Raw genomic sequence first — 19,267 nt, 5'->3', positions numbered from 1 at the left:
AAACTTTGTGCTTTGAATTGGTGGACTGGAATCACCAGTCAGGAACAAAGGTTGTGTGTGGATGTTTTCTCTGAAAGCTACTGAGTTAGTGGAAAAACTTAACCTCTGTACTTGCTTTTAGCTGCTTTTCACATTCATACATTTGAAGATCTGCCAGGTGAGGTACTCATGTGAACTCCTAATCTGTTTCAGACAAAATGAGTGTGATCATAAACAAGTTAAATAATAATTCCACTTACTTTGACTACAACAGGTTAGGTGGTGCATACATGTACAGATGGAAAGAGTCTGTAGCCCCCAGACAGCAGAGCACCTGGGGAATGGTAACTTTGTAATTGGTATGGGGAGGTCTGGAGGAGATAGACATTTGTCCTTACCAGACTCTGCAGGAAGTGACTTGTGAAGATGAGTCTTGAATATAATGCTGCTGTTTATTGAATTTTGCACCTTGTAGATGTGCTTGGTGCAAAATTAATAAAGAAATGATCATGAGAGGTACTGTATGATCCAGTGTAGAGAGCTGGCTTGGGGTGACCCAATGTATATTGCCTGTTTTGCCACCAGCTTGCTGTGCAATTTTGGGCAAGTTATTTCATCCATCTGTACTTACATTCTCCATCAATAAGAAGCAAAAGAGATTTGCCTTCAGCTGTGCAGTGTTTTGAGACCTATGGATGAAAAGGTCTTATTTATTTTTCATTAAAGTAATCAATAGTCAGAAAGCATATGAAACAGAGAAAACATTAGGAAGCTGCCCATCATGATAGGCAGCTTTCTTTACACAGACTCCGTATCTGTTATACAAGGAGCTGTTCAGCATCTGGACTGTAAGATAATTAATAGGAAAATATGACTCTTGTTTTATTCCAAGTTTTAATATACCTGCTGTGTGGTGAACTTTTGCACTTGGAATATGAAGCAGACATGTAGTGCTTGTCAGTTCATTAACAGTGTTTAGTTTTCTTGAATTAGACTTTTGCAAAAATCATACTCTGCACAAATAATTATCTTCAGTATGCCTTTCCTCTGACTTTGAGGATTGGTATCAATTGCCATCTATATTAATTGTTCTTTAGTATGTCAAGTGATCAAAATACATCCTATTCTTTCTGTCTCTCTGTGCAACACTTTTGCATTTGTAGACATACTTTAGATTAAAACAGATTAGCTGAATAATAGGATCAGGAAAAAAGTTCTGTCAATTAACTTGACTCTCATTACAAGTTAATATACAGAACTTTTTTTCCTGAAGTTATTGTCCAGCTAATCTGTTTTAATATCTGTCTTTCATATCAGACAGTTATTTGATTTATCCTGTATTCTCGAGGATGTAAAAAGGTTGCTTATTGCTACTGCCACCTTTGATAACAAAAGAGTACAATCTGACAGATCCTTTTATTATGCAGTACTCTATCTGAGGTGTTTCATGCTGGAGTAGTAATTCCTCATCTGCATCTTTATATGGAAGGATGAGGGAAGCTGGAGTTTGCTCCACTGCAGAAGAAAAAAGTCCAGTGCTGGGGCTGATTGCAAGGTGCTCTCCTTCTCTGGAGATATTCAAAACCCGCCTGGACACGATCCTGTGCAACATGCTCTAGGTGACCCTGCTTGAGCAGGGGGATTGGACTAGATGATCTCCAGAGGTCCCTTCCAACCTCCACCATTCTGTGATTCTGTGCTCATGCATGCCTCGCTTGGCCATGGCTGCCTTTTGGAAGGGTGTGCAATTCTCTCTGTATACTGGGGAGGGAAAAATGAATTGTCCCTCAATTTTTTTTAACTGGTAGATGCAATACCATTTACTAAGGTCATATTAGATATATTGTTGTTTTTTTCTTTCTTTCTTTCTTTTTGCAGACCTGTCAATGGAAGAATGCTGCAACAAGGGTGTTGAGTGGGCAAATAAAAACAGAAGATGTGCTTCTCTACCATTTACTTCTGAATCCAGAGAATGCAGGTATGTAATTATGCATTGTATATTATACTATAGTTTATATTTTTATATAAAACCATGGAGAATGGCAGATATGAAAGCTGGTAATAAAATGAGGCACCTAGCTCTTAAATATAAGTTTTCCAAATTCATGTCTAGCTTTGGAGAAACCTAAATTCCTTAAGCACCTACTTTTCTTCCATTAAGTCCTTTAAATTTCCACTGTTGGTCTTGTGCAGAATCACTCATCTCTAACTTGTTCAGTATGTATTGTGTCCCTTAGCCATAGCATGTTTTGCAAAACAGAGGTTCTTCCACTGTACTCTACTCACAGGGCTTGGACTGTGTCTGCAGTCAGTATATTTCAGCATGGCTCTACTAGCTTCAGAAAAGCTTCATCAATTTATACTGACTGCAGATGTAGCTCAACAGTAGTACAAAGTCCTGGGAAGAAGTCTGTCAAGAACCACAGCAGATACTGTACATACATAATCTACAGATTGCATATATATATATATATATATATATGTGTGTGTGTGTGTGTACGCATGTATGACAGCCTTTTAAAACTGCTTCTCCTGTGGGGTGCTATGCAGATAATTGTCCTGAAGTTCTTAGTTATATTCCTGTGTGGGAGAACTTAAACCTTAAGTTTAAGGAACTTAAACCTTAAGACAAGGAGATTACTTAGAATATCTGACTTGTGTCAAATGCATTTGACTGTAGAAGAAAAGTAACCCTTAGTTAATAAATAGATTTCTTAATTCTACTGACATTAATAGGATACTAATTTCTATTATGCAATCTAGGTAATGAACTAATGAAGTTAAATCTTAAAGTTATTTGCATAATAATATTTTGGTTATACTGAATCTCTTAGATTACTGGAGACATTCATATTCTTTCTGTTAATGATAGTTTGCATTATTTTTGCTGTTAAATACACTTGTTACATTTAATTTGTGGAGGTAATAATTTGTGGTTAGTAGTTTGAAAGGCAGCTGCCCTGAGGATTTTATATTTCTCCATTTAAAACACGTTACCTTGCTCTCCTGTATCTTTTCAAATGAATTGCAAAGTGATTTAAGCTTGGTAATCGTAGAAGTGTTGGAGTGATCTTTGTTATGGAAAGAATGTGCCTTGCAGTCAAGTCTGTCCGTGTTTTCTGACTTTTGCATTTATATTGGCATTAAAAGCTGTCTCTTACGCAGAGAATTGACAGATAGGACTTAAATCCCAATTTAGGAAATACTTGAAGAGTCGGAAGAGTTATAGACAAAACAAAGACGGGAAAAACAGGAAACCAAGTTTATTGAACAATCTGGGAGCAAGGATCTTTAATGATCATTTGATTAATGTGAGTTGAGATTCTGCTGTAAATGTAATTTATTGTTTCAAAGGTTGCAATTTTAGAGAGCCTTTAGGCCTTCATAGGAAAACAGAAAAAAGCTTAATAATATTTCATCTAGCTTTTATGCATAGACAAAAAGATCCTAGGCATTTTGAATAGGCAGCAAGTTGCAGTCTAATGAATTAAATTATAATGATGTAAAGGTAAATTAATAATGGGTAAATTGACATATTCAGTGTGTTGGTGGGCAGTAAGACAGGTGAGCACTTTGCTGACAAAAATAGAAGAGGATAAATTCAGTTCAGCTACATCCACTCATGATTGTAGCATAAATAAAGATAGCTCCACCTGAGGCATGGCTGCTCTCTAAAATAGGCTAAAAAGAAGTGGCACCTTTGACTACTTTCTTTAATGGCAATATTATTTTATTTCAGTTGTGATCACAAACTGGCATTTCTATGAAAGATATAGCAGAATCACTGTCTCGTGCCATTTCAGAAACAAAAATAAGGGTCAAATTCTCCTGCTTGCCAGTGTAACTGGAGTCAAAATGTACAGTGAGGGAGAATGCTTCCCTTTTCAAGTACACTGGAGTAATTACATTGATTTTGTAAATGTATTCCTATTGCACAGAGATGTGAACAAAGCCAAACCCAGATTCATTACATTTTCTGAGGTGTAAATAGGGGAGAATATTTAGACAGGAGTTTTTTAAATGGCTCAGGATGCCTTATTGGTTACAGATTTTCAAAAGAGCTTGCTTTCTATTTAGACACCTACATGCAATGGGAGCTTCAGGAAGGCGGGGTGCGAGGAGAGGGCAGAATGAAATCTGGCTTTTATTTAGTTGCTTAAACCACAGCTGGGATCTTTTGAGTATCTAGTGCAGCGTGGTGTTGGACAAACTATAATCATCTGACTTTGGATGCTTTAAAAAAATGTGGCCTGTTGGGTGTATAATCCTATATTACTTCATGCCAAAGGGATCTCTTTTGCCCGTGTATTTCAGTACAGATTTGCAAGGTTGGCAGTTGAATACAAGGGAAAATACCTTGTGAAGTGAGCAGATTTGATGAAGTTACTGAAGTAAAAATGATTTTACACAGATTGCAAAGACAATGCAATATGAGAAAGGTTGGATGTAAGCAAGTACTTTTCCCAACATGCTTTGCAAGAATTTGCATGCTGTTTTTTGAATCCTCTTCTTAGAATAGTAATAACCTAACAGCATCTCAGATTCAATCCTTCCCTCTAAGCAAGACCACTTCTAGAGGTTTTTTTGCTATTCTAATCACCCTTTCTTCACCCTTTCTTTTGTATGGGTAAGGAATAAGCTGCCTTATTGAGTCAGAAGTACCCACTTAACTTTTTTTCAACCATTTAAAGCACATTTATAGGAATCAAGGAGGGGTTCCACACAAACACTGCCACTCTAATAGCTACTTTGCTTCCTAGAAAGGAAGATTCTGGGTTTCAACATGACTTCATGATCCATCCTCAAAAGTCCCTTATCATTCTTGAAGGACTTGCCATATGTATTTTCTCTTTTGCTGTCTGTGTGAGCATCACTCACTGAACATGGTGCAGTTCAGACTGCCAATGTACTTGCTTTCTTATTCTATACCACAGCTGAGCGAGCCCCCAGTCTGAAGTTCCCGGGAAGTCATAAGGTTTGCCTGGCAACTATTACTCAGTTACTTTTAAGTTGAAACAAGGCTCCCGCATCAATGTCCAACCATGTGTGCAATCTCATATCATGGTTGTTTTTCCCACAAATGAGTATATGTCATTACATTGTCACTCTGGAAAGTGACAGTATCTTTCTCTGTGCCTTCATGACCCCGTAAATACGAGCGTAGAGTTTTAATGAACGATGTCTTTGACTGTCGTAACACCAGCTTTTTGTCCATTCATCCATTTCCTTTTGATGTGGTCAAACTCACAGCAGCTGCAAACAGCTGCCATTTATTTTTGGAACTCAACCTGCCCAATCAATCTTCTTCCTTTCAAAATGTAGAGTTTCCCCTGCCCAGAGCTTTTAGCAAGTGAACTTAATTCCTGGGCCAGGAGTAGCTTATCTCCATATGAGAATTGCATGCCTTTAGCACTATCCAAAGTCTTTTTGGAGTTACACTGGGAATAGTATTATTGATTAGTAGTGTTGCAAGAGTGCATAAAAGGAGGAGCTACAGAACATTCAGCTAGGTACCGTACAAACACAGAACGAAAAGACAGTCCTTGTCCCCAGGAAGAGACAAGTGGCAGTGTTTGCATACGGACTCAGGCTGGAACATCAGGAAATAATAAAAGAGGGTTCAGAATGCTAAGTGCCAGGTGCTTAACTGCTGATAGGTATTTATTGGTTTCTGTCATTGTAGGCCTGGAAGAGCCTGAGATTCTGGACATCAAAGTCGTGACAGCTTTATGTCTGAAAAAGCTGTTTAAAGTTATTTTGGGAGAAGTTGTCTTTATTAATTACTATCTTTTCTCTGCAGCCTGCTCAGTGTGCCTCACGGTCACTAAGATTTTGGCTTAACAGTCATAAAAGGATAAAAGAACAGTGGGCTACATTGTCAGGGTTTTATTACCACTCATTTGGGATGACTTGTTTATTTCACTTTGTGAATAATGTCCAGCTCAGTCCTTTCTCTGCCACAACATTATCAGTATTTTTTCTCTATGTAATATATAGTATCAATATAATTTTACCTTTTTCCTGCAAGAATACTATTATTAGTAAAAAAAAAAAAAAAAAAAAAAAAAAAAAGTATTAAGTAAATCCATTAGATATGGATTGCAGCTGATTAATTTTGAGGTTTATTAAATCAGTAATTTTTACTTGAGTCCCTTGTCAATATATAGCATATGATCAAAAATACACATTTTCATTGTTGAGACACTCCACATTATTTTCATTCATCATATGTGTCATTCGTAATACCAGATCTTGCTCTTAATTTTCCTACGTTCAGTTGTGTTACATGTTAAACTTTGAACTGAAAGGAGTAAGGGTGGAAGACCCAGCTTGTTGTTGCAAAATAATTTGGGAGTGGAATCATTTCCTTTTTAGTTTTAACATTTTTTGTCAAAGAGAAGGCCTTCCATTATTCACATGAATAACACTGGAGCAATTTCAAGACAGGCTAATAAGTAGAAGGAATGAGACAGAGGGTAATGAAGGGTTTTTATTGTCTAAATTAGGCTGGTGACAAACGAAGAAAATGTTTTAAGACCAAAGTAAGATTTTAATGCTTTTATGGAAAGAAATTGAAATAACAGGTGATTAGGAAATCCATAATGGTTTAGGAGCGCACCCTCTGGGGAGGATAATAATAAAGACAAAAGGATTGTGGAGGTAAATGGACATGTAGATTTTTCAGTGGAAAGTTACCACATGATAATAAGTAAGATTAATTAAATTTTAACAGAAAGTGAACCTTCAGATTTGGTTCTTATATTAATCTAATTGGAGTAAAATTAATAAAGCTTCACCTTTTCAGATTCAAAATTTTTCAGCTGGCTATGCTTTTATAGGTTGAAAATTGTGTGCTTTTCCAAGCTTTAACAGAATTATGTCCATATCCAGTCCTTAAAGTACAATATTTACGTGTATATGACTTACACCTGAAATAATCAGCACATTCAGATGTTTGACTTGAGTCCTCAGATAACCCATACCATCAGATAGCCTACACTAAGTTACAGACAGTGGGCACTCATCAGCAAGAGGCTCTGTCAAATGCAAAAGGAAGTTACTGGAAGAGAAAGGTTATAGGTGAATGTTTCTTTTTATTATTAGCATGCATTTATAACTTTGCTGAAAATGGAAAACAGTTTCTACAAAAACAGTGTCTGGATTATTTATAAGAAGGATTGTATTTGCATCTATCAAAAAGTTGTCTGTGAGTGAGAATATGAAAAATCCTCACTTGATTTGTAATCAAATTACTTAGTTATGAAATCATTTTAGATCAGCATCTGCAACAGAAAATGTGTATTTTTCAAATGTCTGAATGGTTTCTGTTCGTTAGTGAGCCATGAATAAAACTCATCTTTCAGAGAGACCAGAAAATGAATAATTTTACCTTGAAATACCCTGAATGAATGCCAGTCATGTGACCATATGTTTGCAGAGTTTCCATATTTAATATTTTTCATCCTAATAAGATTTCAGCTATCTTGTAAATAGATATTTAGTTCAACAAAACTATGTTGCACTGTTTTAACTGAAAATCAGAGTATTGCACATAAAGAAGTGACCTTTGGCTTTTTTAATTATTAGGAGTAATTAAAAGAATAACAGGAAAGTACTTCTCTAATTTCTCTTTTTTAGAGACCAGTATTGTAAGATGTCCATGGACCTGAAGCTGATAGGGGTGCTACATAGGAAGAGTTGAAAGGTTTTACACACACACAAAAGACAAATCTAGGTGTCCTATTAGTCATTAGAGATGGCTCCTTTACTCTGCTGTGAAGTAGAAAGTGGGTATGTATTATATTAGTGCGCAAGCTAGGGACATTAATACAACTTACCCAAGACAGGGAGAAGTAATCTTCATCTCAGAAGTCTTCAGTCTCAGAGTCTAAAGAGCGTGTGGTACACTACAGAGACCATCAGCATGTGAGCTGATACACGAAGGGGAAGGGATGGTGAACTGGGCAGACTAAGTTGCAGTTGGAAGACCAGTCCAGTGCGGATTTTTCTAGCATTTTTCTCTGCCATCTTCCAAGGATTTCTACCACTATTACAGTCACATAGGTGTTTACAGTCTCAATGATTATTTGCTACTAACCCAACTTCACTGTAGAATTTGGGCAATGAAGTGTGATTTTATTGTTGTTGTTCTGAGAATGAACAAATGGTATTTTAATCCAGTATTTCCATTCAACTGATGTTTAATTCCTGGTTATAGTTAGGGCGGCCCACATGATTTATGAATACAGCTGGTGGGGAACATTTTAAGAAAATTTTTTTTTTGTTTTGGTTGGAACTGCCAATTTGTCAGGGATTTCAAAGAGATAACTTATATTTGAAAAAAACACATCGGAAATCAAACAGATCTACCGAAAAACTACTGTTTTGTTTTATTATTTGTTTGTTTGTGGCTAACATATCTAGCTGCTCAACAGGACTTGAAAAGCTAAAGAAGCTGGAAAGTCTGAGCGCCCACACTCTTGGACCTGAAGTTCAGGTTTTACAGGTTTCCAGAGTCCTGACAGGCAGACCACCCTGGAGCTGGGCACAGAATGGAAATTCTGCTTCAGAGGGAATTTCAGCAACAAAAAACCACATATTCTGCCAAACTGGAACTAAATCAAATATCAAAAACTTGCAATATTCTGCCAAATAAAGTTACCGTCCTGGGCTTAACTTCCAGCTATGACTTTAGAGTCTATTTTGGAATGATTTGTTCATGAACTTTTCCTGGGTTTTGTTCCTATGCATTGAAATCTCATAGTTGTTTTTATCGAAGTGAGAATTGCACAGTCAGACCATTACAAAATCCAATAAATAAGAATCAGGAATCTTCAGGAACGTAGCCTGACATCCTTGTGTTACCAGTACACACAGAGATGCAGAATCTAAGTGAAGTACCTACATGTCCCTTGCTTTTAGTGGGCTGGACTGGTTGGCCCAGCTCCAGGACCGAGGGAGTTCCTCATGCTGCTTGCGAGTTGAAAGCTCACTGTATAGTCATCAAGAACAGGGAGGCTCCCCCAAGGGTAATTCACTGGAATCTACTTCTCTCAGATGACAATAATAGAAGCCTGCAGTTCAGTGGTGCAACTAATCCTTCTTCTCTAGACATCCAAAATTTCAAACAGTGCAGAGAAAGGATTTTTAAGAGTTTATTTAAAAGGTATTGGTTTGCTGAATATCTTTACATGATTTTATGTATTTCTAGGTAACCCTTGAAAATATTTTACGCATGAGTTCAGGTAACCAGAGTTGAAAAAAAGATGGTGAATACTGTTAACAGGGATTAGAATGTGTTCAGCTTTGTTAGTCTGTAAGAGGTATAAGGTTTCCCTGGCCAATGGGTTTAAAAATTAATTCATAGGGTTTTCCTGAACTTTTTTTATACATCTCTAACATATCAGAGCATGCCTTTTAGGTGTCCCTGTTGTAGTATAAATAGTTTATCAGCTTGGTTTGCCTTTGGGAGAGTTTCCTTTCACCCTAGTAACTCATGTAGCTTTATTCTCAATGAAAGACGGTTATCACAAAACATATGGATCTGTTTATATCCTTGTATATGTAATCTGATTTGTTCCTATTCTTTAAGTTTTTTCCTGTTCCCCAGTGTCTATTACAGGAGCTAGGAAGAGCTTTAAACTGGAAACTCTGCCCACAGCACTATCCAGAAAAATATAGTCACACATAAATAAAGAGTGAAGAGAGAGGAGACATCTCCTTGAATGGGCTTGGCATACAAGTGGCAGTGATGACAGGAGCGGAGGAGTTTGAAGTCTTCTTCCTCATTTTTTTTCCACAGGATGGAAATGGAGATACTGTTTTCAATGTATTAACTGAAACTGAGATAAAACTAAAATTATTTTATGAACAGTGGAACTAACAACACTGAGTGCCCTACTTATTTTTATCCTGTCTCTTCTCTACATCTACCTGCACCATAACACCATTCTTCTCTTGCCTTGTCACTCTTCTCCTCTTCCCTGCAATAAACTCAGTTTCTCACTATGACTCTCCTCAGTATCTTCACTTCTTCCCATAATTCCAGTTCTCCCATAGCGTGACACTGTGAGCTACCTTCAATGTGCCGTACTTGTTTGTTTGGGCAAGGGGCAGCACGTGCTGGGTTAGTCAGACTGGAGGACTGCAGGCTTTCAGAGCCTTGTGACAAATGCGTTTGAAATTATCCATGTGGTTCAAAAACTGATGGGGGCAGACTGCAAGGCAGACAGGCAGTTTAACTGTATTAAATGTGTTACCTAGACATTCTGCATATACCTAAAGAATATTTTAACTTTGTAACTAAAATGCACTCCTCTTTCTTTGAAACTAGTGCAAATACTCATTGTACTTGCTGCACTGTATGTTCTTGATCTATATATAATATTCTTCTCCTATTGCTTCCATTCTCTTGTCAGCATGACTCAGGTACAGTGCTGCCGCAACAAGTTGGAGGAACACTACTGTTCAGATGGGATTGAATTTGCCAACGTGCGTGAAGAGTGTGACTCTCATATTCATGAAAATTCCACCTGTGAAGCTGAATACTTTAAGGTGAGACTTCAGAGTTACTCCTGTTTATCTCTAAGAAATGGTGTATTGACTATCTAGACTAATACTAAGGTTTGACCCTAAAGGTCACCCTACTCAATCTGATATACATAAACTGTTCTTCCCCATCTGTGTGCCTAGTGTCTCTGTTAAGGATATCCACTTTGTGCTTCTTTGAGTGAAATAGTCTGTCTCATTACATTTTAGCAGAAACAGAAGGTAGAAGGCAGAAAGTCTTGAATAGGCATTTGACAAGGAAGCTACTTTTCTGTGAAAGGGTGGCATCAAACAAATGTGTTCTTAACAAGCTGTAAGCTGAATCTCGTTTCAGACTTTAGCCTTCGTTAGAGCTTCATGGCCTAAGGTCAACCTGGGTGGTTTTTAGTATTCATGGTCCAAAGAGATAGGACTTATGCTAATCCTCTCAGCATACTTATAATTCCAACTAGTGTACATGTCCTTAATTAACATAACTTACCTGATTTGCAATTGAATTGAGACATTTGTAAGCTTGCTAAGACGGCATTTGATATTAGGATAAAAATGCCCATCATAGGTGTCTTTAGTTAACCTGTGCCCTGCCTCCACCTTTATTGCTGTCTTTATCTTTCCTTTCTTCCATGTGAGCATATTTTTTCCACTCTACAGAGTGTTTTAGGAAGAAAGTTCCACTGCTAAGACCATGACCTTGACCATGACCCAGTCATGAACAGCTCTGGTCCTATTAGGGATTTATTAAGTGGTGTCTTTTCTGCTTTTAGTTGGCTAGCTCTCATCTGGTCCCTCCTGAATGGAAGGAAGTTAACATATAGGATGAGGGGACTGAGATTTGGCAGTGTCGGGGGAGTCACGACTGGGTTCTGCTGTGGGCGGTTACAGAGATTGCCTTGTGTTCTGTTAGTGTTTTGGCACACTCAAATATTTATGGGACTGTTAAGAGTTTCCACAGATAAAGAAAGATCAATTAAAATGTAGGCACCCTCTAAAAGTTGAGTAGTTGGGCTTTCTTGTCTTCCATGTGTGTGGTAGGAAAGCATGTATCCATACATTAATGAATAGTTTAAAAATAATGAGGCAAGAGGAGTGTTCTCCCAGCAAATTCTGTTCCTTGATTAGCTGTTTTCTTTTTCAGTTTCTAATCTACCTCCAAAAGGGCACAAAAGAGTTCAAATCATTTAAAAATTTTAGCTGAGTTTAAAATTAGGGCTGTACATATATATCAAATGCTGTAGCCATAATAAAGTTACAGAGAATTTGGTGATTAAGCAATCTGAAAACACTTTTTAAAATTACAACCATTTTGATAAAATGGAGATAAGACTATAATCATATCAGTTTGTAAACTGTAGGCAAGTGTATGTACCTTTACAAAGATGATAGAAATACACAATGAGGATGATTTTTCTCCTTCCACTGCATTTGCCCATCATGCAAAGATACTGAATGCTTTTGTTCATTCAGTTAAAAAAAATCTACCATCTAGAAGAGGGGTAACAACGTCTAACTCACAAATTGCATGTGGCTGTGAAGTAATCTAAATTCTTGCTATGGGAAGAAGAAAGATAACCCATGCTGCTGAAGCTGGTATTGCTGGTTGTCACAGACTAGGCTGCCTATGCAGCATGATTTTGTCCCACAGTGGAGTGGGACAGGGGAACCACTGAGGAGTTATCTGTCATCACCTCTTGATGGTGTCCTGGGCACTCTCAGCTCTCAGCAGGGCTGCCAGCACGTGCGTTCTGACTCTGTTGTACGGAGATTCTTCTGTGCAGCCTGTACAGTTAGGAAGGCTGTCCACCCCCACCTAGATGTAGTATGAAATAATATTTAGCCCTCTGTGTCAGTACTCTGAAAGGGCTATGAACAGATGAGCAAGGACTGTGATGGCAAGTATTCTTCACATTCAAGTGCTTTTTACCAGAGACACATTTATAATAACAGCATTATTCTAAACACATGCCAAGGGACAACTGTAGAACAGAATACAACTGTTTAAGGAAATCCACTTTCTCATCACTTGATTGGTGTTTTCATATGTGGGCTTGTAAGCACGAGGGAAAGGATTAATGATGTTGCTTTTTAAAATAGCCATACTTCTCTAAACATGGCAGGTTTTCATGGTGACAGCTGTATTATTAAATAAAATGGACTAGGCCTTGATCCCTGGCCCTGAGAATAAGTGGCTCAGCACAGCTCATGTCACGTAGCTGAACAGCCTTTTCCCCTGCAAAACACATTGGTCTTGTGCATAGCATCCGTTGGGCCTGGGCTAACCCCAAAATGTGCTTCAGTATTGCATGAGAGGATGCTATTTGCCATTAGAGCTTGCTAATATTTATACAGCAGAGACAATTTCAGGCAATGCTTGAGCCCATGTTCTGTCCCTGTTTAATTTACTAGTATAAATATAGTCAGTGACACTTAATCTCAGTGAGCCACATTCTGCTACCCACTCCTAGATAGGAATATCATACACTTAATAACTATACTGTGTTAGCTGTAGAGGTATCTTTGTAAATAGTCTCATTGATCCATGATGGATATAATTGTTTCATGATCTGGTATCAGTGAATAATTTATAATTGCTTTTGTTGAATGTATTTTGAATCTGATGACCTTGAGACATACAATATATCTGGTGACAGTACCCTGCAGTGGCAAATAAACTCTAGCATTCACATCAAGTCCATCTCACATATGCTTGGATCTCTGCTGGTCCACTTTAGTTTGGCCTAGGTAGCATGCGAAATCTCTTGGATCTTCTTTGTTCCCTTCAAGGAAGCAGTAAGAGTAATTTAGTAATTCAGTTAGAAGGATTAATTTCAGCCCTTTGTGGCAAATAAGGTAGCTAATCTTTCTTTTGAATCCAAAACATGCAATTGAAAAGAAGATAAAAAGGCCATATTTTGAATACAGTTATCTCAGCTTTTACATTTACAGGCTGTAGGCATAGATAATGATGGACATAATTCTATTCCCCCAGTTGTTTGGAAACATAGTTTTTCTTGCCCTGAAAAAATAAATGCAAAATGGATGCCCATTTAATCATTACAATCTTGAAAATCTTCCTCAAAAGACAGTAATCAAATTCCAGATATGTTGCTGATATAGGACATTTAGAAATAGTGGTATGAAAGCTTCTACTACAGCAAACCTGTAAATGGGGAGAAACTTGTAGAAATTTGACCTTCTTTAAAGTGCTTGGATAATCTTCCCAAAAATCTGTCATAGGTACTTTCTTTTTCCAAAGATCAGGATCTGGTCTTACCTCTCCCATTTTGTCAAGAATATTATTACTCTGGACTGATGAACGTATTTTTACCCTTGTTCAGATCTTCAGAAGATGTGAAAAATTCTACTGAATTACTTGTATTTTTTCAGTCTGTTTTTTCGTAACATCCGCTGGTTAGTCTGGTTTTCAGCAAATGGGAGACCTCTTGTGGACAGTAACACAAAACCTCTGTTTATACATGATTCACCCTTCGAGTTTTATAATTTAACTGATGACATAAATAATGAAGGGTTATGATAAAATTTAGCTAATTATGAGAGCTTACTGATGAAAGCAATTTGGAATGCTTCCTAATGATACTAAAAATAAATCTTTAGACATGTAACTGCTGCTGGACTGAAATGTATATACAAGCTTCATTTTCATGCTGGTAAACATCTGTTTTTTCACTCAAGTCTGTCAACTCAAGTTACCAGGACAGTACAGCAAATGTCTGATTTTGATACAAATGTATGACAGTGCAGTATGGGCTTGCATTCCTACGTTTAGTTCTATATGAGAGAAGACAAGATATATGACAATTTAAGGGAAAAGTGAAGAATTGGGAAGTGGGATAAGGAGCCTTCTATCCTAACACAAAGATCAAAGCACAGCTTTAATGCTGCATGGGCTTTTGCTAATGATGGAGGGGTGACAAAGGAAAAATATATATTATCTGGATCACTTAAGAAGCAAGGACTTAGAAGCAGTGAAAGTGGGTAATAACCCCTGGGTGGTTTTGTAGTACCATCCATTAAGGGCAGAGGTGGTTCTAGCAAATGGATGAATGATCATCAGAACATGCCTCTGGGCAGCTGGCAACCTCTTGGAAAATGATGTGCAAACACATCAAGAGCTGAACTAATGTGGAGTCTAGACAGCACTCTGACCTTAGAGGTCAAGGTCTTTCAGAATAGGCTAACAACCCTGAAAAAACTGGTGTGAAAAAGCAAATATTGAGATTAATCTTACTTTGATAGTGGTAGTTATAATGACACAGTGCTTTGTATCTCAGAATACCAGAGTACTCTGTGACCATAAATTAAACTAGCCTTATCACTGCTATATTATTATCATTCCCATTCCACAGTGGGCAAACTGAGAGAAAAGGAGAATAAGTGACTTTCCAAATTCACGGGTGAGGTATGCAGGGGAGCATGCAGGTCTCCAGAATCCTGGGTGTGTGGTTTGGCCACAGGACTATCCATCATCTTCTCAATCTTTTTTCTCCAGTTGAACAGGAAGTCTTAGCCTTTAGGACTGTCAGTGCAGAATCTTTTAGGGTCAATGTTAAAAGCCAGCTATCATAAACATCAGTTAAGATAACATTGACACTTTCCATCTGCTCTTAGTTTAGACCATTTTGGCTGTGATGTATCAACAAAAATTATTGTCAGTATCAAGATGTTACATCTAGATTCATCATGCACAACTGAAACAAACACAGGCTTGAACAAATGGTTCAGAGCACACAGTTATGTCAAATGAAGACGTAGTTTCTTACAAATGTAGCAAGGCATAGCAGGCTCTATACTTGAAGATTTACATTAGCTGGAAACAGCTTTCAAGTGCTGGCTCAACCTGGGTGAGATAAAGAACAAAAGGTTATTCAACATTTCAGGCATGGCAAGATGAATGATCATTCTTTACAAAAAAATTCAGAGAACCTCTGTAACTCCCAATCTGAGCATGCTTGTATGACAAGACAAAGAAATATAAGTTAGTCAGTTCATATGCCTCACAGTACAAGCTAGTGAGGATATCCAGAAGGATATAATGTCACAATTTGGCAAGGCATCAGCTGTATTCAGTAACTTAAATAAGATTTGGCTATCAAAAATATGCAAGCTTTCTTCTAATTTATGGTTGTGAAAATTGGAAATCCACCAAAATTATAGACAAATGTCAAAAACTTAGAAAACTGCCTCAGGAAAATAGTACATGTTAGACAGAATAAATACTCATAAATGTTGCAATTCTTGGAAGAGATCATCAAGTCTTTATTTTTAAAGTCATCCAGAAAAGATGGAAATATCCCACATAAGTTAGTGATGAAGCCAGAGCATCTGCCACCACATGGATGTAGCTGGAGAACCAAGGAAAAAAAGGGGCTAGTGAGGAACCGTCCCACCAAACAGTAGATAATAAGGGAAAATATGTATCTTAACAATAGGGGGGGCATGTAAAGAACACCCCAGCACTGACAGGGAGGGAAGAGTTCTTGCCACGCAACATTTTACAGCAGGGGAAGGATTCAGTTGTGTATGTAAAAGACAAAGTACAAAATAGTGTACTTATATGCAGCTTGGACTTCTGAATGTTGAAAAGTGAAAAAAAACACAAAAATTGTTTTATCTTCATGTTGCTCTAGGCTTTAAAAAACGTTTCACTACAGAATTTTATATTCCATCTGCTCTTTATAATGGTGCAGAATATTTTCTTCAAGCAAGAAACAGTCTGGAAGTATAATAGAAATAACAAGAAAAGCTTAAATCTGCTTTTTACATCTCAGTAGCAGTTGGCAGACACCAGTTTCAGAGAACCAAACATCTTTGCTGCTTTATAACAGCAAGGAAGAAAACTGAATAATTGAGCAATGTCTCCTCAATTTAAGGTAAAATGAAACCTACACAGAAATTAACTTGTCCTGTTTTAACTTCAGTAGTTTATTCCTGGGCCGTAGTTGAGAAGGTCTAGAAGAGGTGGGTCATGTTTCACCGCTGGATGCCATGTCAGGACTTTGATGCTTTTAAGTAATGAGTAATGTTTGACCATGTGGTCTGTTTTTTCAGAATAGAATAGTTTCTCTTTATGTCCTGTTAACAGTACCTTTGGATGAATCATGTTTGTTTGCTTGTTTGTCTGTTAGTTTTGAGAAGAGTATTTTTTGCTGGGAAGTTGAGAAGGCATTTTAATTATAAACTGAGTCATGCACTTCATTGGAAATGTCCCCATTTAATTAAACTGGAGAAAAAAGGGAAGTCAAGGTGTTACAAAGCCCCACAGTTTGCTGGTGTTTCAAACTGGGGCATGTAGGCAGGGAGGAATCCAGTTCCAGACATATTCTGATTTTTCACATCATCATACTGGCACACTCACATATATGCAATATTTGTGGGAATTGGATCCAGGTTCTGGCTTTGGCTTCCATCTTCTCTGTGCAGGCCAGGCAGAGAACTCATGAACTCAATTACAAATTAAAAGATATGAACCTAAGTATACCAGGAGCTCATAAATAGTTTGCAGAAAATTTTCCATCAGTTTGTTAAGGTGAGCTGACAGTATTGACACTACTGACAGCATTTGCATTGATTTGTTCAGGGCTACAATTTCACCTTTTTTTTTTTTTTTTTTAACAGAAATGTTGTTACTGTTGTTTGCTGGGAAAGACCACTCAGATTCAAGGACAGGGCTGTGAACCAAACCTGAAGATAGGATACCAGTGTGGAATTGTCTTCAGAGCTTGCTGTGTGAAGGGTCAAGAAGGCACCGATGTGTCCATCATTGATGATGCTCCTAAAAAGGAGCCAGGTATTTTGTACTGCAAATTGTAACAGACTGGGACAAAAAAATGATGCAAGGTACAAGGAGTGCCTGTACTTTAAATGATTTCTATTGCAACTCCTCTAACTTGAGATCTTCTTTGAGTAATTGTCCAAACAATCATTCTTGTAATGATGCATGTTTATTGGAGCTCATTCTTTAGGCTACTGGTGGCTGAAATGTTATATACCATGAGATACTGAAAGAGCTAGTTATTGGCCACTCAGTTCCTCACTATCAATTTTTAATAGCATTTTGCCCCTGATAAATTCTTAATTAAAAATAACATCAACAACTGATTCTTTTAATTGGATTCAAAACTCACTTGGCCTCTGCTAGTGGTACAGAGCTCAAACGTTGCCTTTTGTTTGAGAGAAATGCACACAAACTGGGTGCATTTGAAATGTCGGTACTGTCTGGGAGAACTGCACATGTCTGGGAAACATGGTATCTGCATTCCTCTCTGCATTGTCAGATGAGAAGGGGATGTAGATGGCAGCAGCTCCTGACACCCTCTTCCATACCTAGGACACACTGACCCTTACAGACCTGAAGTTATTTCCTCATTCATGGTGCTCAATATCGCAGTACTTAGCAGTCAGAACTGAAACTGCAGGAAAATCATGCTGTAGAGTATTGCCTGCCTTTCAGTTGAGCACTGAAAACATGTATGCTGGCTCACAGATCACCAATGACAAATTTGGGAGACATCGTCTTAATCAACTACTTAAACCCAAACACCACTGCAAAACCTTGTGTTGGTCTGCTTGAGCCAGTGCATAGCAGATTCGTTTCAGGGCTTTGAAATCTGGTTTATATTAGTATACACCCCTAAAAAGTAACATTTAGAAATCCCCTACCAAATTCTTCATGTACCCTTGTCTCTGCAGGGGAATTCCCCTTTTCAGTTTGCTCTGCCTGAAATGACTGTAGTGATAGATACCTTGCACCTAGAGCAGGATGTTAATACCAAGAATCTGCAGACTCAAAGTATCTGGATGACATGAGAAATATATCAATATCTGAAAATCCAGAATTATGAGCACAGCGTACAGTATTTTCCCACTTACCTCTGTGGATAAGTGGCACAAATAATAGCACTAATACATAGATGGGTTCTATGTCAGCAAGCCAGTCAGGACAATGTTCTCATCATTAAGCTAAGAAATAATCAGGTAGTTGAACATATATCAAATATGTCTAGCAGCAATACAAATTACCTGTAGAAAGGCAGAGCAAGCAACGTGAGTAGACACCTTTCCAAGTCGTGAATGGGAGATCAGTCTCTATTTTGTAAGGCATCTTTCTTAGGCTAGCACCTCATGTTTGTTATACTATAGTAAGGCATGCAAGGCATTCAGCTTCATTGGATGAGGCAAACTGACTCCCTGTATGATGCTTTCTTAGTTAAGCAAAGAGGAACCTCTGATACTATGTCCCCAGAGTGTTCTACAAAAATCAGACCAAACTTGGGCAAACTGTTTTCAATATGACCAAAACATACCCTTACAGCTTGAGGCTGTCAGTGTACCAAATCAGCTTTGTACCACTGCTCACAAACTTGCTTGCACATCCATGATGTACTATTTGCTTGTAAGTGACCGTTGTTGAATGGGCCTATGGATGAAAACTGAAATGAGACTAAGCTTCCTATTCAATAACTAGAGTATTTTGAGATTGTTGTTTTACACACCTTACTACCAACCTAACATTTCCCCTGTGTTCAAAATGGCGGGGATGGGGGATAATACATTGGCTAGTCCTTTGGGCAAGTAATGGATTCATTTAGTGTATTCTGCCCTTTTATGCCCTCAGTGTGGAGAGAAAGGACTCTCCAGGCACATGCACATAGCACAGGAACTGTTGATAAAACCTCTCTGAGCTGAGGTATCTGAAGCACATTTGAAAGATGCCCAAAAGTTG

At 37.8% G+C, this 19,267-nt stretch overlaps 1 protein-coding gene across 2 annotated transcripts in view; it reads left to right on the top strand.

Moving 5' to 3' along the window:
- Window positions 1–19,267, top strand: part of FBLN1 (fibulin 1) — an 80,640-nt gene that overhangs the window by 12,607 nt on the left and 48,766 nt on the right. For both annotated transcript variants that reach the window (XM_026090178.1, XM_026090177.1), the window contains exons 2-4: window positions 1,858–1,957; window positions 10,398–10,533; window positions 17,161–17,332. In XM_026090178.1, coding sequence (XP_025945963.1) covers window positions 1,866–1,957; window positions 10,398–10,533; window positions 17,161–17,332 — 400 coding nt within the window. In that variant the 5' untranslated portion in view covers window positions 1,858–1,865. The remainder of the gene's footprint in view (window positions 1–1,857; window positions 1,958–10,397; window positions 10,534–17,160; window positions 17,333–19,267) is intronic.

This window comes from Apteryx rowi, unplaced genomic scaffold, assembly GCF_003343035.1.
Source record: "Apteryx rowi isolate R43461 unplaced genomic scaffold, aptRow1 scaffold_852, whole genome shotgun sequence".
Lineage (NCBI taxonomy): Eukaryota > Metazoa > Chordata > Aves > Apterygiformes > Apterygidae > Apteryx > Apteryx rowi.
This window is presented reverse-complemented; position numbering and strand designations above follow the sequence as displayed.